The sequence below is a fragment of the Apostichopus japonicus genome, chromosome 12 (genome assembly GCF_037975245.1).
Source record: "Apostichopus japonicus isolate 1M-3 chromosome 12, ASM3797524v1, whole genome shotgun sequence".
Lineage (NCBI taxonomy): Eukaryota > Metazoa > Echinodermata > Holothuroidea > Aspidochirotida > Stichopodidae > Apostichopus > Apostichopus japonicus.
The window spans coordinates 11,623,629-11,646,473 of NC_092572.1; the positions used below are offsets into that span (position 1 = coordinate 11,623,629).

The window sequence follows — 22,845 nt, forward strand, 5'->3', positions numbered from 1 at the left end:
GTAAATACCCTTTCAGGGTGAACCTTATGAAGCCAGGGCCCTTGGGGTGGGCTTGGAGCGCTTTTTGGAGACCTTGTCACAACAGAACCTTCCCCTCCTTCCGGTCCTTTAAATATTTCGTTAATACTATAGCCCGCAAAACAACACACAAACAAGTTAAAAAACGGCAACTCATTGATTAGAACACCTTTTCTTAATGTACGCATTCGGAAGACTTTGAAAGTCCTCTGGAAGGGCGCAGAGAGAATAAATTTCCCGTTGGCAGCGTGGTTTGCCCAACTGTGTTGAATCAATCCCTGAAAGGACTCCATGTTATAACTGTCCCCTCCTCAGTAAAAAAAACACCCTTTGAGAAGCAAATCGACCCAAATGAAACCAGCTAATTCATTAATCTTCTAGAGATACATTTCACGAATAGGCCGGATAGTACCGGAATACTCCTGCTACGATCATTTAGTCTTTTGAATTCTTTCTCATGGGTTCAAATGAACCCTACCACTTTAGGCACGACGACCACCAATAAACTGACTTCAATCCCCTTCAGGTATATACCCCTTTTCGTTTTTTTAAACCAGGACTGTGTGAAAGAAATATTGACTTCTACCTCGAATTTACCAAAACCATTATCATTTCTCCATTGAGATATTCCATGCCTTGCATGAAAAGAAAGTGCAACTCAGCAAGTAACATGTGGTTGATTTTCCATTTTTAAATTTTGTTTTAATTTATAAAGCAACCAGGCGTTCTCTGAATAGTCATGGCGATCGCAACCAAGTTTGGGCGATAGAATTTTCACCAACTTAATTGGGTGCCATTTGTCTATGTAAATATAATTATTATCATAATTTCACATGGGATTGTAAGTTTGGATTGTTGAATTTCGAATACCGCCACCTATTTATCTCAATGACTGTATTCTAAGCACATCGTGAAGTAGCCTACCATTGTAATACTACATAACTTTAGCTTAGGCCCAGCTGTACGTGAATTACTAGCTTTCACGGTGCGTCGTTCATAGGGTCCTATTGTAAGTGGATATTTTGTCTGTTTGGACATATAATAATCAGTAATGGTTGATACATTTTAGCTGTTCATGTCATTGTGTTATTCTCATTCATGCAATCCCGATAAAATTAGCGAACTGTCCCATCGAGCTTCAGATGGACTCGAGTGTGTGCCCTTCATAGCTTGTGTAGCCTAACGCTAAGTTTTAAGTAAATGTTATAAAGGCTAGGCCGAGCCTAAGCCTTACATTAGTTGCATGGTTACATTCTCAAACCTACGTTTTTTCCTGTTATATAAGTTCCTAGTCAAAGGTAGTCTACACCGTTTGCAACAAATTTAAGCATTATCTGTTGAGTGTTGGGCTAGGCTTGATTGAAGAGGAAATTTGGCTAGGCTACAGTCATGCTAACACCAGGATAACAAAAGTTTAAACCAAAAGTTATTAGAAGAATGCAAATGGTCAGTTTCTTCTGTGTCAAACTTGATCAGTGAATCAGGAAGAAAAATACTTACTGTGCAACCAAAATTTTCAGAAATTTCCATCAAACTTGGTTCAGAGTAAAACCATAGCAGCTTGATTTAGGCCTAACTGTTGGTTTTCTAAATACATCACAGGAATGAACTTGCCACTAATTTTTGGTGTTAGTTAGACCCTGTCATTCTCAGTTCTTACCTATCATCATAATTTTTTTCTAAATGATTCTCGATCCCAGTCAAAAATCAAGGTACTAATCAAGAATCTGTACCATTCCTAAACCCTACTTCCTAACCCTATTCCCTACTTCCTAACCCTAATTCCTAGCCCCTAGTAAGCTTTCCCATTCATATGGTACGGATTCTAAAGTTAGGCCAAAATAAAAAATCATGTGGGATATTTGTGAAACAACTATAGGGATAATTCCAATTGGCATTGTGAGCATCAGTAAGGTTATTGGTGTTGTTAATTTTTGGTTCAGTAATTAGTAGTAGCATGGTGACTTCGAAGTTCGGACACTTAAGACTTAAAACACCCCAAAACTAAATCTTCTGGTATAATTCACCAGAAAATATACTTCATATGGTGGGAGAATTGTGTTATAGTACGATACACGGCCAAACTTTCTTTCCTGCAAACTGTTTTCACGTTGTTTTCCAAGAAGATTCTTCGTGATTGTGGAACTGGTATTTCTTTGCTAGAGTATTGCGAAGTTCGGACGCGCAACCCACAGTGTGGCGCTGGTGATAAAATTGGTGGCGCAGTTGCTCTTTCAGTAATTATAACAGACTTCATAGATCTTCGTCATTTTGTTGACAAATATGTCAGTAATTTCTTGCACACGGGTCATTTTGGAGAGAAAATAACTGTAGCTTCGTACTTTTTGGTGAAATTTGGCTCTTCCTGTAGTTTTTCATGGTGAAATCGTGTATTTCTTAGGGTGTCCGAAACTTTGCAGTATGCCGAACTTCGCAATACTGACTATATAACTACCCAGCTAAGTATGCAGGTCTTGTAGTCAATAATTTACCTGATTGTGGTGACTTTATCATTGTAATTCCAGTAGGGTAATGACATTTCAAATCACTTATTGTTGATTTTATTATTAGACTTACTGATGCTTATTGTTTAAGACATTTTTTACATGGTTGTAATTTTGACCACCCGTCCATTGATTCAATTTCACTAACAGCAGACACATAGGCCTACATTGATTGCTGGCAGTACTATTTTGTGTTAAGTAGCTTAAAGTATTTGAAAATTGATGGTGAGCAATGCACCTGTTCTGACACATCATCAAGCTGTAAAATCTGTGAAAATTCTTCAAATAGGATTTCTATTGAATTGCAAAACCGTTCCAACATCAAACATGTAGTTTGCAGAACTCTTAAAAGCTAAAACAGGTCACAGAATTAATATTAAAAGATGGACATTTCATGAAAAATTAGTCATGGGCTCAACAAACACCATTGTAGACGGGTATACCATAAATTATGAAGGAGTGTTATTACTGAGAGAAGCGGTTAGTACTTCATAGACTGTGACTATGTGAAGAGTACATGCCTCCTAAAACTAATATTGTATTGAAAAAATGTTCTTTGTTTTCTTTTACGAGCTTGGTAACTGATGCAGATGTGGCAGTCTGGATAAACAATTGATAATGCATTATAATTAATTCCAAATTTAATGTTATTTATTTCACATAGATTCACCATGCAGAACATCACCAGAGTGGCACCATGTGCCAAGACACTAATCAGCCACAGTTTAAGAAGAAATATAGGTGTTACAAGTGTTGCCATGGCTAAAACAAATGCTCCTACAGATAGTGTGCAGAAGCTCTACATTGACAAGATTAGGGAATATGCAAAATTGTAAGTATATACAGTACAGAGGTTCATTAACGTTTCAGATTCTTGTATCAGACCCTGTGGCAGTGATGGTTTATTAGCATCTATTGATAGGATACTGTAGTATACAGAAATTCTATGTGGAGAAGATCAGGGAATATGCAAAATAGTAAGTATGCAGTGCAGAGGTTGATTTTACATTATTCAAAATTAGTGTGATGAGACCTTGTAGCAATGATGGTAGTTAAGCTTGTCTCTATAGATAATATTGCATTCAGAAATTTTCTGTGGAGAACATCAGGAAATTGAAGCAAACTTGTAAGTAAGCAGTGCAGAAGTTCTTTTAACATGTTCAATATTTGTGTATGAGACCTTTCGGCAGTTTAAGCATGTATCTGTAGGATATTGCAAACAGAAATGCTATGTGGAAAGATCAGGGAATAGTGTACATACATAACTGATTGTGTACTGTACAGGGGTCACTGTCCATTATAAGTTACATGTAGTATAGACCTATGGTATTTTGGCATGCATATTTATTAGACTTGTAGTTGAGTTCAGCAACATAAGTACAAGCAGAGGTTCCCTTTGCATGGATTAGACTACAGGCACATGGCACTAAGAGAGAGTAAGAGAAATAAATCTTGAAGTATAAGGTAAATACTAGATTTCAAAAATGCCTCAGTACGATTATGGGTACAATCCATGAAGGCAAGTATGTGTACAGGTACTTTATATGATGGAGTACAAGTACCAACTCGCTGCAAAGCCTGTAGGAAATTAAAGCATACAGAAATGCAATCGGACAAAGGTCATTTTATATATGCATTTATAATTGTGATTCTACAGTATGTTATTCACTGATTGTTTGAGATGTTTTAGACAGGTTTAGATGTTTTAGACATGTTTTAGACAGGAGATCATATTACTGTAAATTTTAATTTGTAAAGAACCCAAATGTGGACAAGAGCAGCTAATACTCTTTGCTAAACCATACTGTATATAAATATCATTGTTAACTAACAAAATGAAATGCATATACAGGGATGTGCACAGGATTTCCTGAGTGCTGGGTATACTGATCGCCGTCCGATTTTTGAAGGTGCTCAGATGCCAAATGCTGGCACTTGTGTAGCTTTATAAGCACTTACACTAGTTTTGCCAACAATTTACAATTTTTTATATTTTATATTTTTTTAGTGACATATATTCCGTACCTGGTAAAAGTTATTAGTTTCTTTCAAAGAGATTTTACAAGGGACTGATTGAGAGCCATAAGTAATGCATTATTAGTCTGTATGATTTTGGCATAGGCTAGGCCCAATTTATGTTGAAGATATGAATATATTGTTAGGAATGTCAGGATTTTAGGTGAAAAAACTGCTGGGCGGGATTCACAATTTTTAAGACACTGCTGGGCGGTAATTTTTAGTGCTGGGCGGGGCTGCCATGTGCCGCCCAGCGTGGGCACATCCCTGCATATATATATATTATATATATATATGCCTTTCATTATTGTTAGTTAACCATGATGTTTTAAAGGTTTGTTGAGATCTGGTAAGGATCCCATCAGACTGAGGAGTATCCAGGTATTGTAATCGTAAACATTACACAAGCTTGGTCAGCTTGAGGTAAAACATAACACATTCAGCAGTTATGTAATTTGATATATATTGATTTATATATTTGTTTGACATTTCTGACATTTGTTTTCCCTGTAGGAGTGCTGCTGGTAAAATTCAGATGGATGCACAGAGCCAGAAAGACTTTGAAGCTGAATCAGCTAAGTTAAAAAAACTATATGGAGGAGGAGACTTAACAAAATTTCCAGAATTTCAGTTCAAAGGTGAGATTTCACGTAAATTGTGTTTAAATCCCTATGTCACTTAAGTAAAGGCAGTTAGGCTGTGAAGAAAAACCTCATTTTCCTTCTTGGTCCCATTTCCTCCTTTTTCTTCTCAAAATAACTACTTCTTCCTACCATTTGGTTTTTCTTTGTTCTCTACCATTATATTATTTCAAAATGCAGCAAATTGCTGGGAAAGTGTATTTTAAATATCACATGTGTGAGTGATTATGATAGTCGTTAACTAGAGAACATTAATCTGCTTAAATTGTAAACTTTGTGTGTAGCATTGTGGCCAGTTTGCATCTAGGATGCCATACCAGATCAAGTTAGCTTTGGGTGAGTATACCTACTTTAAACGAAAGACAATAACACCTAGTTTGAGTTAACAACTGGATGTGTGGTGTCTGTTAGCCTGCCATATCTGTGTGTGGCAGTGTAAAAAAAAAATTCTGTTCTGTTTTGTAACCCTCCATTCATACATATTGGGAAAAGTAAAAAAGAAAAGAAAAAGGAAACAGCTTCCCTTTATTTCTAAAGGAGGACTGAGTAAATATATATGTTTATGCTCATTGTTTCTTTATTTATTTATATATATTTATTTATCCATATTTTTCAGAAATTGACTTTGAGGCCAAGAAGGATGCCTAAACTGCCTCAGAATGGAGAATGATGTGATCAATATTCATGGACACTTTTAAAATCTATATCTAGGTTGAAAAGAGAAAGAAAAAATACCAAATGTCTAAATATAGTTTGTTGAGTTCTCTCTTTTACTCACCACGCCTGGCCGAGAAGAATGACAAGATTGAGAATAGAGTGCACAACGATCGAAACACCTGACCCCTGATCTGTATGACCCCTGTACCTACCTACTGAAGATCAAGAAGTTTATAGTAAAGGAGTTCCAATTTGAAGAACAGAATATTATAGCAAGAACTTTTGATTTAGGCCGCATTAAGTGTGTACAAAAGCTATGATCATAGCTTGCTGGAGCATTATCTTCTTATGTTAATGATTAATATGGAGAATGAACTTGTACAAGGTGCTGTTGGCATGTCTAGTATAGATAACCAGAGACATAGAGATCAAGTTGGGATTTGTTTGTATGTATAATATTTTCATATCTTGCTTCAAAGAATCTGTACTGACACTTTGAACAGTTTAAATATTGTTGTTGTTTATATTTGATAACAGTACAGATGGGTATCAGCATTGAAGAATTGTCCTAACTGGTAGGATTCGAGCATCATTCAGTAATTGCCCTATCCTTTCTGAAGACTCATTAGTGTATAGGAAAAGTTGGTGGTGACAATGTCAATATTTACCGTAATAGGAAACTTCTTGGACAGATTGCAAACACTTTATATTGTAGCTTCAGTTGATGAATAAAAGAGAGAATAAAAGTCTGTATGTGTTGTCTATTCTTTGGGATATGTATTTAAACTATTCTTCTTTACACTCATCATTCAAGTGCCAGGTTGTACCAGTTGATGAATCGGAGTGACCAATAGGCCTGTCCGCAAGAGTAAGTGGTGCAGTTTCAGCATCAGCCCAATAGCTGTTTCCTTGTAATGCAACATAAAGGATGAATTATAAATCTACAAGAAAAGTCAGTAATCTTGCTATAGTTAATCTGGTCTTCAGGATAATCTCCTTTTAAATGTTACATATTTGGCAAGCTCGTTAATGGCTAAATCGAAGACGACATCAACAACTTGGTGCAGACCTAAATTGTGAAGTTGATCCATTGTTTAAATAAACTCTAAGAACCAAGACAAGTTCTCTTTAGATAAACTTTAAACCACAAAGCATCCTTGTATGCCACTCATCCCCATTTGTCCTTGACATCTGACCACAGCCAACCCTACCCCCTCCCCCTTACAAAATAATTTGGTCAAAGTATGAAAATTCTCAAATTTGATTTTGGATGTCCACTACGGATTTCTAGTGCTTAAGTTCAGTCACTTCTATGGAACTAAATTTTAAAATATTTACTATATTTTCATTAAATTTTGTCTATCATTTAATAGGGACTAAAAGATTGTTATTGAGTAGCAGGTAATCAGAACTTGGGCGCCACTGACCCCACGCATGGTTTGGAAACAAAAACGAACACGACTTTGGCTTAACTTCCGAATATTAAGTCATGATGTTGGAGAAAAAAATATCAGTTTTAGTACAGCGAAGGAGTAACCCCATGAGGGAAGAAGGTTGGATTCCACTGATGTATAACTTCTGTTTTCACAAGTTAAAGTTCTTCATTTATCTATCATACAGAAAAATAACGGCTAACCTGTCAGCTACCCAAATAAGCAGTGGCGGAGCTAGGGGTATTGGTCAGGGGGGGGGGGGTCGAGAATGTTCTGTAGGGGCACGTTCGACACTATCTGAGCGGAGCACCGTCACAGGTTGGCGCGGAGCGTACAGAATTTTTGTTTAAAGATACTCCCTAGATCGCCGGAAATGACCCTTTCGGGCCTTGCTAATTTGCAGATAAACGAAGAATAAATAGGTGTCATCACCATTTTGTCAGAAATTTGACAAATGTCAATAGGTAGATGATAGCCCAATAACAAAGTCAATAATCGTGAATAAGTAAAAAAGTGGTAAAAAGCTGAAAAGGGCACCAGCAGTCCATTCAAGTCTGTCAGGGGGAGGGGGGGGGCTCCGCCATTGCAAATTAGTTTGAAGATCTTATGGATAGGCCAATGGGGAAATTATGTGGACCGTGAAACCTTAAAGGGAGGGAATGTAAAATGGCATAGTATGGCCTAGTAAAAAGTCAGTTTATTTTTAAGGAAAAATTCAGACAAATACCAAACAAAAGACAAACAATTGGATATATTTTTCATGGATACTCATTTACATTTTAATATTTCCATCAGGTAAATTTGATACAACCCCAATCATATACAACATACAAAAAGCTGCAAAAACTTTTTAACTTTTTTTTTTATTAAATATTTTACATACTTTTGCTCAAACTCTACTTTTTTTAATTAAGCAAATACAAAAAAGAAAAAAAAATATATAATGAACAGAGACAAACACTTTTTTTCTTTCAAAAACAGAATGCACAAAAGCAATAATTAAATAAGAGATTGTGCATAAACTTGTGCTGTAGAATTTAAAAACTTTTCTCTTTTAATATAACCCTATACCTATATATCATAAATGCAGGTAGAAATATTCGGTAGGTGACAAGTGCTTAATAATATAATATCGGTTTTTAAAAGTTTTATAACTTTTCTTTGGATAGCATCTGACTAGATATATATTGGAAGCATAACCTTGCTTGATAGAAAGCAAAATATAAATTATTCATATTTTTTGGCATTCCAGTATCTTCAAATAGCTAGGACACCCCATTCACTAGGACACCACACCCCTCCTAAAGATGACATGGCAGAATATCATGTTGTTAAGGTTTTTTACAGATAATACCACACTTTAGTTTCAAAGTATTCTGTCCCATTTCGATTCCTTTCCAGCATTGCTGGTGTTTGGTTGTTCGGTCACTCAGGACCGCAACTATTTTAATTCAGTTTTTCTCCATTATTTAGACTTCCATGGTATTTTTTAACGAGGCAGTGTCTGTAACAAATCGTTTCATCCTTTACTAACTCAGAAAAATAAAAAGAATCAACCCCCCCCCCCCCACCCTTGAACATTTGTTTGAAATAATTTTGCAATTTGTGACCATTTTTCTCATGGTTTACAATACAAGACTTAAAATAAAGAGTAAAGGCCAGCCCACTCTGTATATCTGTTCTCACAAAAAAAAAGATCTCCCTCAGGCCCACCCTTGCTTGATCCTCAGTTTATAAATAAAACTCTGTTTACTTCATCAACATAACAGGTGATTACTACATTGCTCCCTAAATTTAGAATGGGGCAAAATGCAAACAACCTCTCCAGTATGGGTAGCACTCATTTATAATTATTTCATCGTTCAAACTACATCTAAATGTGTAGCGAAGAATTTAAATATGTTCAGAGTTTCATCTATTTTACCATATTTTGAAGGTATTACTGCATTCCTTTTAATCTTGTGAAATCAGTGGATACAGATAAATTTAAGCACATTCATTCCTCTACTACACTTTACGACTAGCCCAGTCTGTAAAACAAAGCATCATCGCTAAGCACATCTTTTCTCTACAATTTAAGACTACCGCAAGCTCAACATTTTAAATTTAATCACGCTCAATAATCTCCTACCAAATGTTATGGATAGGTAAAACTTAACTTAATCTGATCTTGGTAAGCAAGAACCCATTTCAGTACGACTTCTTAAAAGCAGGAAGCATATGGAATATAATGATACCTGGGTGTAATACAAACAATATTTAACTTGCTCTGCTCTCTTCTCCCAACAAAGCAAAACATCGACAACGTAATCACTCTTTTATTGTACTTCTGGTTTTTTTTGGTCTTTTTCTTGTCAAAATCTAAGATGAACTGTGTGAAAGAGACATCAATGGTGCGTATTACACGATAAAACATTGCTCTACGCACCTAGACTCCTCTCATCAAGGCAACGATTTAAAATTTAAAAAAAGTTAACGAAAAAGTGACATCAAAGTGCATCAAAGAAACCGTTCAAAATTATGCAAGTAGCACCTGCAAAATCACTAGACTAAAAGAGGCGTGTTACATACATATCAAAAACAAATAAACAGATGGAACATATTAAAATAACTTGTCTTTTAAAATATTATTTGTTGGTAATGGCAAGTGAAGAAATAACTTTTATTTTTTCTCTCTCTTCTCCTAAAATTTCTCTACAAACGCTTCACAAAAATATAGTTAATACAGGCAACGGCAGCATAACATTATTTGTTTTTTATTCATCTTGTCCGTTCTTCGTCGTTCACACTTTTAATACTGCTTTTTATCGTTAAAGACGCTCTCAACATCCCAAGACTACGATTTAACGTTATCTTTATACCCTTAACACTAGGCTATACTAAAGGGAGAGGTACAGAAAAGTAAAGTATGTATCCTAACATACACGGTTAACACAGTACAACATACTTTGATGCAGCCTACACTGATCTTGATAGAAAAGAAAAAAAAAGATGCGAAAACCGCCTTTCCAACAAAAGCGGCCATTTGTAGCTACTCGTGGAATTGACAGATACTCAAGGCTGTCAGATGAAAGAAAAATACTGAGGCAGGGTGAAAGGTCATTTTGAACATAGCCTGCACATTAACTTTTAAAAATAAATATCTCGTTTTCTAAGTTTCCTTTAAATAATAAGAAGTTTATAATGGTCCCTGATGTGACCAGATACATTCTCCTCACAAATTAAAGACAACTAAAACACTTAACATGATAGTAAACACAATTAATATGCTGTCATGTATGCAGAGTATTATGAAATTCCTTTTCATGAAATGTATTCTTTGCTTGTTATGGCTACGAAAATATGCTAGAAAGAATATTAATAGCACAAGCACTGCTTTTCATGTTTGCATGTCCCAATCGTACAGACATCTTGGTCAGAAGTCACTATAAACTTTTATTTATCGCAAAGAGCCTCTTCACAAAATGTTATGAAAGAGGTAGCCAGCTTGACTTGTGCCTTAACTAAACTAGGATTTATTTATATACAGATATATCATTTTTTGTCACTTTTCAACCCAATCTTTGATTAATGCCACATTTAAGCACTCTACGTTACTTGTGTAACTCTTTCTTTTAAGAAAAAAAGATTTTGAATGTGCTATGTTTGTACCTCCTTCTCTTCCAACTGACACCCCCCCCCACCCCCTCAGCGCCCTCCCCAAAAATCAATTGATGAAAATTACATTTTCATTCAACTAGTATAAAAAACAGAAGCTCAAAATGCATGGCTGAAGTAGATTTCCCATGTTCAACAGCAATATGATACACATGTAATAGGCGCAGATGCAATTGAAATCCCCACTTTTTCCTACATGCACTTTAAGTAACTGTGATTTCTGACTAGTATATAATAACACTACGTAAGGAACTCAAAGTTACTCAGAGTGCTGCTGTTAGGAGGAAGGTGATGGATTAATAAATAATTATCTTTGGTCAACAGCACATTCTGTATCATGTATATATACCCATGTGATCTACATCAAATATTTAATTTCACTTGGCATATGTACAGGCGAACAAAAATTTTAAAAAAAAGTCAAAAAAATAAAAATGGAGAAAGAAAAAGAACGATTCAATCCTGTTTTGTGATGTATTTTCAAAGAGACATTTTTTATAAAGGAAGGAAAATGAAAACAAAAAATAAACAGAATAACGGAAAACATTGGATTTAAATAACATTTCGCTTGCATAACTCTTCTTTGTATCTGCCAAAACTTGAAAATGAGAAACAAGAAACTTCAATATATATATGTGTTGTCCTATGCAGATGCCGACAGCGTAGGGAGATACCTGGGGTGGGGGAGGGTGGGGGGCTTTAGATGAATACATCATTGCACAAAGACGAAAGGTTCAGACCTGGCTACCTGGAAAAGAGAAAAGAAATGAAAAGGAATTTACGACTTGGATTCACACATTTGTCTTGTCTATGGTGAACAAAAAAAATAGTTTCACACTTATTTTAGGTTAATTTCACAGATACTTGAATTTCAAAAAAATACAATTTCACAAGTTATCAAATAATTTCCATACATTATTTGGTCAAAAATTTAGGGTCCAGACTCAGGGTTTGAAATACATCAAAGCATGGAATGGCAGATGTTTCACTGACCACCTTATTCTTCCCTTGAACTAGCACCATCCCCTCCCTTCTCTCCCCTCCCTCACCCTTCCCCTCACCTTACTTGCAATGAACCAGTTTTGTTATTTTTCACGACAGCTCTGTCATAGGCTACAGTAAGTTCCGAAATTTGCAAGTGTTAGCATTGCTTTCATCGTCCTTTCTCCCACCCACCCAACCACCCCCCCCCCCCAAATCCACTCATGCTAGTTGAAAAAGAATCATGCTCTGAAGCTTTTCTAAACATTTATGTTAAATAAATTGTTGTGAAAATGTTCTCAAAGTGTGAACTCAACAATTCAAAAATTCCAGAGAGAGTTTTCAAAACATTTTATTCTAGGTCTGCATGTGAGCCACAGCTACGAAGTTTGAACAACCATTGGATTGGCAGAAATCACAAATCTTGTCTGATTTGATATGCGTGATACATTCAGTGATCAAAAGGATAAATATATTTGCCAAGACAAGAAAACTGATGGTACCGTTGTCGTAGCTAGCTTTGTTTATCTGTCTGGTTTCACCGACTCACCTACTTGTATACCATTACCAATGGTGACCATTGGAAGACTGTTGGTAGGGTGCGTAGGGTACCCATTAAGGAATCTCTCGCCCTCCTCTGACCCCTCAGAGGCCTCATCTTCTGCGCAGCTTCCACCGATTGAGAGACCAGAAGCCATTAGTGAACCTGGATGTGGGGGAAAGAAAGAGAGAATTGTTTCATTTAAAAGAGTTTATTGCTTAATTTTAAATTTGAACATCCCCATGCAAGATAAATTAACAAGGTAATTTTGCTTGTGTGATTTTTTCTATGCCTTTTGATGACCAAAAAGATGCTTTATCACATCTATTTGTACTGACCTGCCAATGTCTGGAAATTAATAAGCAAATCTTTCAAGAATTAATTCTCAAATTAAAATAAAATAAAATAAAAGTTATTCAATGCGTTCCATTCAATTTAAAATGAACAACAAATTTCACCCACCCACAAAAGTTTTCCCGCAAAGATGTCAACCAAACTTGTAAACCAGACAACTAGCAAAAGAAATTTCTTTTTTTCCTTTATTTAAACTGAATTTTTTTTCCCTCTCTTTTCTATACCATTGAAACGTTTGATTGAAGATTTGGAAATTTGAGTAAAACTTTTTTTTTTTTTTTTTTTTTTACAAAATCTTTCAAGAATTAATTCTCAAATTAATATAAAATAAAAGTTAATGAATGTGTTGCATTCAATTTAAAATGAACAAACAATTTCACCCACCCACAAGTTTTTTGTCTGGCAAAGATGTCAACCAAAATTGTAAACCAGACAACTAGCAAAAGAGTTTTTTTTCCTTTTTTAAAACTGATTTTTCTTTTTTGTTTCTTTCTTACACCATTGAAACTTTTGATTGAAGATTTGGAAATTTGAGTAATTTTTTTTTCTTCTTTTGAAAAAAACTTTTTTGTTTAATTTTTTTTCATTTTTTTTGGATAGAAATTCCTTGAAATGGAATGTGACAAGTCATTCTTAAATGAGGACTGCATATCTACCTATATGGTTAACAACACTCACCTGTACAGTAGCTACTGCCATCAAAGTCTGTATCTACCTCTCCCCTGACTGTATCTAGATCAGATAGTTCTGATACCGCTGGCATGGATCCACCTTGTTCAGAAATCCCTGCAACAATGGCCAAGATGACAAACAAATTAGATCCACCATTGTGAATGAAGAAGACATTTTTTGAAATGAAGAATGGATCACTTGGTTAATTTTAAATTTTTATTATTTTCTTTCTTGGCAGAAGTTTCAAATCATTCCAAGTCATTAATGCATCAGTATTGCCTTTTCTTTTTCCAAGAGGGTGAAGTGGTGGGGTGGGTGGGTAGAGTGGGTGGGTGGCAGTTGGCGATGATTTTGTTTAGAGTACATGATTGAGGTGGGATCAGCGCTTTGTTTGCTTTTTTCTTTCTCTCTTTTTTCAATTCAAGCGTTTCTAATGAGCACAAGAACAGATATCAAGAGAAAAAACTGCTTGTCACAGAAAGTGATCTATAAACTGGAAAACATTAAATAATTTATTTATTGGGATTAAATTCTCCACCTTTGATTCTTTGATTGATAAAAAGCATATTTTTGTTGGTATTTAGCAAAATTTGTTCAAATTTTGCTGCAAAACCAGAGATCATGTGCAAAACATGTTGCTTTGAGCCTGAGAAAGAAGCAAGAGGAAGTGTATGTTTAATGGTATGATGATTCACACTAATTTTGATATTAAGCACCTCTATGGGAGGGGAGGGGGGAGGGGAGGGGGGGTGGGACGGTGACATGTACATATTTATACCTGGAGTTATCCTTGGTAGCATAGGGTGACCCTCTTCATTATCTGAGGGTGCTTCGCTCTGAGACATTAAGTCATTGTACTGTAAGAGTTCTTGTCCTATTTCAGCGTGCCTGGGATCCTCAAAGACCTGTTTCGGTGCTAGATGGTGGCCACCGTTCTCCGACGGGTGGTGGCCGCCGTTCTGCGGGTAGTGGACCCCTTCCTGCGGGTACTGTCCGTTAGGCCTGGCGATGGGCTGAAATACCCTCCCCGAGGTAGGGTCTATCCTGGTGCCGGGCGGGAGACCCACGGGTCCTCCTCCACCCCTGTACGCATCGACATGCGGGAAAGTTCTTTGGTTGTAATGCATGGAGGATGGGTACTGAGGAGGGGGGTAATGCATTGCGGGTAGCGTCATGTTTTCTTGCGATTTTTGCATGCACTCGTGGCAAGTTACTGGCTGTGAAGGAGGAGGAGGAGTAGGGTACTGCTGCTGCTGCTGCTGTTGTTGGTGAGGGTGCTGATGATGGTGCGGATGGCTGTGGTGAGATGACTTACTCCCGTTGGATGACCCTGTGTGGTAGTTATATGGTGGAGTTTGCATATGTGGTGGTACCCTGTTGTCAGTGGGCGGTTCCTCTGGGGGAGGGGGCAGTAAATCTGACCAGGTGTTTGCTGGCCTCTGCTGGTGTTGTTGTGGCTGCTGTAGACGCTGTGATCTCTTCTTCCTGTGCGGTTTACTTTTGGCTCCTGCGAAGAAAGAAAATCGATATAAAAAATAATCAGTTTTGAGTCAAAAATTTACATCGATCGAAGAAATTAGGATACTGTACGTATTCAGGTTAGATAACGTTTGATAATCTGATAGGAATTGGCCAATTACCCGTGATTACGCAAACGAATTCCAACAAAACTGACTTTGTTTATCTAACGGCCTACACGCTTGACAAATCTCATAATAAGTCCATTCCATTCAGAATTTCATTCTGTTTTCTTCTTTCCATTTCTGTTTTTCAAACAGAGAAACATGTCTATAAATCAATATGACAATTCTTCTTCTTTTTTTCACTTTTACAACATTTTACAATTTTCATGTTACTCCACTAGGTGTCCAATGTTTCCATACAGATAATACATGTATTCAATTGATGTTGCTCAACAGAAACTTTAATATACATTGCATGAGGGCAGATATGACAAATGCCTTCTTGTCTTCCACGGTAATCATCACTTCAACTTGCTAAACCAATCCATCCACTATTGATTACACATTTCTTTCTTTTATTATTATCTTATTATTATCTTCATTTCTATCAAACAGCATGAGTGAACCACATGCCTTGTTGGTTAGACTCACTGCTTGGTTTACTGGCAGTTCCATTGGGGCAGGGTTGTGATCCAGATGTGCCCGAAGAACACCCTGTGTCGTTGCTACTGCTACCACATGTGCACTTAGGAGCCGTCGCAAAATGAGTCTGGAAAGAATATAAACAAAGTAAATCAATTAATCGATCAATCAATACAGCTATTTGTGATTGACCGCAGACGTCCAAACCATTGCAGAGTTACTCAGAATAAATTGTACAATCGATCACACTAAGATATCAATCTCTCCTATTAAACTATCAAGTGATTATTATTAATATTGAATAATTCCACTTACAGGAAAGGAAACATGCCAGCAATTCCAGCGTAATAAGGTTTAACTAATCTTTCATATAACATAAAATGTGGACAAAAGTTGTTTTAAATTCTGCTTTATACCAGCAGTACAAACTCAAGCACATAAATCACCACAATGATAAACTCCAAAAGTCACAAAATAGGATTAATATTCTGCATAACTTTTTTTCTAAATAGGATTGTGAATGAGTGGAACGGTTTGCCTGAGAAAGTTGTACATGCAAGTAGTGTGAATGGATTTAAGAATGCTTTGGACAAGCACTTTCAGCAGTGTAATCGGGTCGGAGTGTTTGTGTCTTCAGTGTTTTTTTCCTCTTCTATAGGGTCCTTGATGGGGACTTGTGTTTCCCTCCTCAACCTTTTTTTTCTACTACTATAAACTAAACAAGTATACCATTTTAAAAAAGTTCTTTTTGAATGAAAACAGGAACAGACCAAGCAAACATGGTAGAGGTATCACAAGTAAGTTGGGCCTTGTAATAAAGCCCAAAACTTTTTCAGTTTGGAAACAGACTTGGGCATAACAGAAGTCACAGGAAAAGAATGACCAGATTGTTGCAACGGTCCTAGCAAGAGGTGGGCTAGGCCGGGTTCTACATGATTCATATAACTATTTTTTTGGTGGTAAGCTTCTGGTAGTTGGGGGCAGACAGGAAAATGCTTAAGTAAATTATTCACAGCAGGTAAGGAGTTCCCAATGTAAGACAAAAAAAAAACTTTAATAACATTTTCTTTTTTCTTTCCATTTTACCCCAGAGGCACAGATCTCAGTAAATTTGAAGGTCTTTTAAGATTTTCTTTTCTAAGATTTTTCATCTTAAGATTTAAGATCTTCATATTGTAGAAGGATTTCTGACTTACATTTTGTGGAGGACACAATTGCGTAGATGCGTACGGCTGAGGGGGGTAGCGTGTTGACGGCCGGGTTACTGACGATGGTACACTGGTGCATGGGGAGGGTGTGGGGACAATGTGGGTCCTGGGTGAGGTCCTCTTCGTCCACCACTGCGTAGACAGGCGATCGTGCTCTATGGCCGCTCAGCGTGCTGCTCCCGGAGCTAAGGGTGGCTTGGTTGTGCATCCCTCCCTGGGAGGCATACGAAGGATCTGAAACGACAAATTTGTTGATAGAACGATGAAATTTAAGAATATTCTGTTTCAAGAATTGAGTGGATGGGACTGTATTATCCAAGTGCTGTATTATCCACAGGCTTATGGTACAGTCTGATGGTTTGTATGAAATACCAGGAGATGTTATTATTAAAGGCATGATTCTGCGGGTATGAGAAAGTTTTTCTTAAGGTGTGCCAAGTTTGGTAGGATCATGATAATCTATATAGTACAGAATGTGTTATATCATGACGTTACTGAACCAGCTAAATATTGAAAAAGAAATAAATTTAAAAAAAAAATAAAGCAAAGTGTGCAACACTCTTGTACAAATGAACAGGAAGATAGAATAATATGAACAATACGATGCAAGAGAAGAGGAACTGATTTAACAACAATGACAAGAGGGTTAGAGAAGATTTTAAATTTCAAGATTTTTCTGTGATTAAATCTGTGAATGACATGGAATGAAGAAGATATAAAGAAGTGATTTTAAAATTCAAGCCATAAGTTCACTTTTGTTTTACACCAAGTTTGTCACAAAGTCAGTAAATTTGCTTCCACCAAGGGCGGCGGAACCGGGGGGGCACAGGGGGCACGTGCCCCCCCACTTTTCCTCAGGTTAAAAATGTGCCCTTTTTCTACATAAAAATTGAGGTGTCTCAAGTTAGCAAGAGGCCAGGGAACCAGAATGAACACTCGGGAAGGGCCGTTTCCGGCCATCTGAGGGGTTTGTAAAACCAAAAAATTTTCTTGTACGCTCCGCGCCAACTGATGGTGGCGCTCCGCTCAGATAGTCGTGCATACAACTTTTCAAATCCTGGCTACACCCCTGACTGTTTAATGAGTTTCTGTGGGTCAAACTCAAAGCTATTTCGAATGGAAACAATTTGTTAAGATATTAACAAGAAATAAACTCTAATTCGGAAGATTCCTATACATTAGCAACTTGTATGATTTCACCTCAGTTTGTCTCAAAAGAAAACTTGTTCCTTGTTTCCCAATTTGAACATTGGATATTGCAGTGCTAGTATGCATATTTTCCTTCAGGGGGGGGGGGGGGGGGTGGGCGTTGATGGAGTGATGTGTATACGCAAATAAGATAATACAATAAGAGTTATAAAGGGTACTAAATATAAGGCTGCATCAGTCCAATTGAATTTCTGCAAAGTGCCCTTTGATGTCGGTGCCCCCCCAGATTAAAAGTGCTTCCGCCGCCCTTGGCTTCCACACACTGGTAAAATTCTGAGAAATTGATTTTGCATCAAGATTGATGCTGTTTACATTTCCATTATAGAGAGGGTTGTGGTCAATTGGTGAAGGCAGTGGACTTGTGATATAAGGTTTGCTCAGTACTCTGTGTCTTCGGGCAAGGCACTTTAATATCCATTGCCTCTCTTCACCCAGGTGCATAAATGGGGACTTGCTAGGTAACTTGTCAATATTGTTGTGTGCGCCGGTTTGTGGCTGCACCCTATTGGAAGTCCCCCATGGGACACATGGATGTGGTGCACTGTCTTGCCCCAGGAGAGATCGTTTTAATTGTGCACACTTTCGTGTGTGGATTTCACACATTGCCAAAAACCAGGGATTAAAAGTTGTAAAAGGAGGGCCTTGGCCTCAAGCAAGACTTCAAGTTTAACTTTAATGGTGATAATAGCAACTGTTGTTTCAATCTATGAAGAAAGATCCAAATTAAAACAGCATATATCTGAAATCTCAATAGCAAAATCGAATTTGAACTCACTGCAGATGAGAACTGAATGTTCCATAACAGATTAAAATACTTGCCAACCTACAGTCTATATCAAACCATATCAACAGGTTAAATAAGAAGGAACAAAGGCAACACAGCATACTGAGAATGTAAATGTGTCTTGAACCAAACCCCACCCAATCCCCCCAACCCCCCCACCCCGAACAATCAAACTCAATTCAAGGCATAATTAATGACTACCTTATGCAACCACAGTATATGTTCTCTCCATTCCATTATTCCAAAACCACTGCTCATAATGTTTTTGTTTTTTATCCACAAGGCAATAACACAGTATTCAAATAAGTTATGGTAGACATTAGATTATTAATCACTATAGCCTAAAAATATGCTAGATGTCAGATAATGGTCACATATTTTTTTACTGCCACTCACAAAGTAGTTATCCATGCTGAGATATTTAATTACCTATTTCAAAACTCCTAGATGGCTAGGACTAATTTAGAGAATTAGCCAAACGGGAAAGTACTCTAGTAAAACTTCTAGCAAATTGTTAGCTACAATTGTGGTCAATACTGATGACCCTATAAATTGCTCAAGAAAAGAACACGGTTCGTTTGTAAAAAAAATAATCTCTGGAAATAGAGAATAAAGTATTCTGCAAGGTCAGTGTACCCTATCAGTTTTACTACACATGTCATTCACCAAAATATTACGACACCAAAAAAACAAAAACAAAATATAAAAATTAATTTAAAAAAAAATATATATATTTATGCAGTACACAATATGCTAGTGGAACAGGAGATGTAACTCTACACATGGTATTGGAAAGTGTAATCTAGCTAACGATACAAGCACTAACTACATTCTTTCCTACTTCTTCATCATTTTGCTTTCAAGGTTAGGGTTCGTTATTTTTTTTATTGCTAAAGAAGCATTTGGAGGATGGTGGAAGCAAAATTTCATGCACGCCCTCAGCTATCGGACGATTGAATTTCATCGTCGGCCTGCGGGCCATTTTCTCAACAAGTATCTAATGACTGGGCTTAGAGCTAAGCCAGTAAACAACTCAGTTGAGAATTAATTACATGGAATAATTTTTCTTTCAATTGCTGCGAGTTTCAGAAAGCTTGAAGGTGATTTTATAATGACGCTTGAATTTCTTTTTCTTTTTCCTTTTTCTCTTCCTTTAGGAAGTGAAAGATCTTTTAAAATAATTTCATGAATGTTCAAAACTTTTTTGTTTCCGTTCAGCTGCCAGCCTTTTGAGTTGATGGGGGAGGATATGCAAAAAAATTCAAAAACACGAATCATTTCAGGTTTTAACCTGGGGATGGATTCCGGCGATGAGTAGCTAAAGCTTACTATTAGTCTAGTAGGATGAGGATATGTCTTCAGGATTTGGAATTCAATAGATGCAACTAAAGAAAGATAAGAAACGGGATGTACTTCCCTTCTTCTCACTTCAATCGACTACAAATTAGCAGGATTACCGAGGGGAGGGGGTGGGGGAGAGGTGATGCCAATTATGACGACACAGCAAAGCGGTACACTGGAAATGGAAATCATACACTTGCAAGAGGAAATGATTTTCTTGGTTGGTTGGAGATGGTTTGATTTAAATGACATGCTCGCAAAGAACTGCAATATCATGAAGTTGCCTAATTTATCCACAAATTTAAGGTGGCATGGTTTTATGGGGTGATGTATTCTCTCCAAGAATGGAGTTCTTGCTACCACGTTTCTCAATTAACCCCTCCCTGCCAGAGATCAATCTTTCTCCTCACTACCTCATGTCAACCACCAACTCCTCACCCATCAACGATCTCTCTACTGCCTTTCTAGAAATGCAAACTGGAGAACACGAAAGATACTATATTCATTGAGTTCCCCTCCCCCCACCCCCCACCCCCAACTTTAGGACATTTTTGTCAGTAGGTTCTAAGTTTATGATAAACTTAGAAAGGAGGGGGGTAAAAAGGGATAAAAGTTTCAATGTTGACTGCTACAGAACATGTTAATTCTGTGGAATTTAAATACTATACTTTAGGAGTTATTGAAAGTGAAATGCCAACTCCACCCCCAACCCTCCCCTCCCCTGCCCTTCCTTACATTTATTCCTTCCTTCCAAAGGAAAGCAAAAGTCCTGTTGTAAGGGAGCCTTTTTTCACCCATTTTATACAAATACAAAAGACAAGAGAGAAGACTACAATTTTGTGAAAATGTCCATAAATGTCTGCTGATTCTAACTTTTCACAATAAAAATAAATAAATAAAAAAAGTGGAAAAAGCTAAGGAAAATGAGTGAATGTGTTAGTAGGATGATGATGAAAAGCTGTTAGCTAACCCTGTTGCTCTAAGAGCCAATAGGCAGGACCAGCCTGATCATGGTTTAGTGGTGTATGTGCTGCTGGCCAATATCTGCCAACGGTTGAGCTGAGGGTGCCATTAGTGGTGGAGAAGGTCGTCAAGAGGGAGATGTTACCGTGACATGACTCCGCGTCGTCTGTCGGGATGGGAGGGAGGGGCTGCTGGGCTCCTTTCTGGTGGCTGTGAAGGTGCGGTGCTAGGGTCCTGTTTAAAAGAAGCAGAGAAATTTAATAGGATAATCTTTTTCGCAAACTTGACATCTATTAACGTGATTTAAATCAAACTGAAGAGGAATCAAGTCTGTCCAAACTTAATTCAAAGATGTTCGTACAATGTGTCTTCAATTTTGCCAAGGAACACATCGTAGGCAGGTATGTTCTTGTGCTCTCTTTAAATCATACCCAACCAACACTCGGTTAGACCAAAATGAGTTAAATTGAATTTTGAATGAGCCAGTTTTGTCAATTTGAAGACCCATTCGCTCCAGGAATCAAATTCGAATAATAAAAAGTTTCACTTACAAGCCGATGCCTTCTGATGTTGGTTCGTAATGTAACGATCCTACGGAGAGAGGGAGACAATGAGATGAATTTGAGATATGTCACCATAAGTTATTACTTGTAAATCTTCAAGCAACTACTGAAGAAGATTGAAATACTTGTGATGTAACCATCCCACAGTTGAAAATTCAATGATCATTGCTTGTGTGATAAAACATTTATAAATTTATAACGGATCTAGTATTTTCCAATCTCATATCCCCATTTCACACCACCCACCCCCCTTGCCCCCCCCCCTGCCAAGTGCTATTTTAAGTCATCAGGTGCATCACGTTACCTAGGTACTGTCAAATCTTTCCAGCAGTAACTCCCTATTTATGGTTTTCATTCATCAAGCAGTATTACCTTTTGTAACAACCACAGACTTCTCGTGCCGTTTCCTACAGAAGACCACCAGTAGAATCACTGCACCGATAAAAGCAATGAGAGTTACGATTCCGACTACCTTGATAATTAGCCCGTTCTCGTCATCACCGGTCGGAGGTCGTACTGAGGAAGAAGGATCAAAAACAGAGAGAAGGTGAAAATAAAGACTAATGGCAAGGTCACTATGTGTCATGAATATGCGCATATGTAAATTACCAGCCACCCATTGATTTGAAAATTGAAATCAATAGGGTTAAAAGAACTAAGAATCAGAATGGCCTTGATAACCTTTAGCATCTAACGATTTTTGTCCTGAAGTGAAGTGTCGTTATTGGCACGGGGACAGGGACAGGGGCGATGAGTAAATTAATGACCGAACCCGATAAAGGCTGTAGGGTTGATCAATCATCAAAGGTTGATCAGTCATCTCCCTTTGTGACTTTCACACCCAGTTTACTGCATAGTATTAAACTCCAATTTTTGAAGAGTCATCTTGACATACTGACAAAAACTACTAACACTGCATGTGCAGCATTGAACCTGTCTTTTATATGATGAAGTGGTAATAACTAAATGTTTTCAAGAAGTCCATCCACGATACAGCTTACAAAAGAAGACTATTAAAAGCAAACTGTCAAAGGACTGCTAATGTTCTGACGTGCTGTGTTCCATGCATCGTTGTTCCTGAAAGTGTCTTCAGAATTTAAGAGTCACAGAGATAACTTCCCAAACAAAATCCTAAGAATTATCTGATTTTCATGATAGAGGATGGCTGAATTATGTAATAACAAATGGACTGGGTAGG

General features: G+C 37.2%; 2 protein-coding genes across 3 annotated transcripts in view; one reads left to right on the plus strand and one right to left on the minus strand.

The window, feature by feature from the left end:
- Positions 1-889: 889 nt before the first annotated feature.
- Positions 890-6,582, plus strand: LOC139977497 (ATP synthase-coupling factor 6, mitochondrial-like). 2 transcript variants are annotated; one of them, XM_071986847.1, is made up of 4 exons: positions 890-1,027; positions 3,187-3,354; positions 5,052-5,176; positions 5,796-6,582. In XM_071986847.1, exons 2-4 carry the CDS (start codon positions 3,194-3,196, stop codon positions 5,825-5,827), a joined length of 318 nt encoding a protein of 105 aa, XP_071842948.1. In that variant the 5' UTR covers positions 890-1,027; positions 3,187-3,193; the 3' UTR covers positions 5,828-6,582. The 2 variants fall into 2 exon arrangements, with proteins under 2 accessions (XP_071842948.1, XP_071842949.1); XM_071986848.1 differs by having other exon boundaries at positions 985-1,003.
- A 4,205-nt stretch (positions 6,583-10,787) lies between these two features.
- Positions 10,788-22,845, minus strand: part of LOC139977004 (roundabout homolog 2-like) — a 264,174-nt gene continuing 252,116 nt past the window's right edge. The window contains 10 exon segments of the mRNA XM_071985943.1: positions 10,788-11,674; positions 12,458-12,613; positions 13,481-13,588; positions 14,253-14,981; positions 15,589-15,706; positions 16,776-16,815; positions 16,817-17,021; positions 21,092-21,318; positions 21,636-21,675; positions 22,020-22,163. Of these exon segments, the coding sequence (XP_071842044.1) occupies positions 11,661-11,674; positions 12,458-12,613; positions 13,481-13,588; positions 14,253-14,981; positions 15,589-15,706; positions 16,776-16,815; positions 16,817-17,021; positions 21,092-21,318; positions 21,636-21,675; positions 22,020-22,163 (1,781 nt within the window). The 3' untranslated portion in view covers positions 10,788-11,660.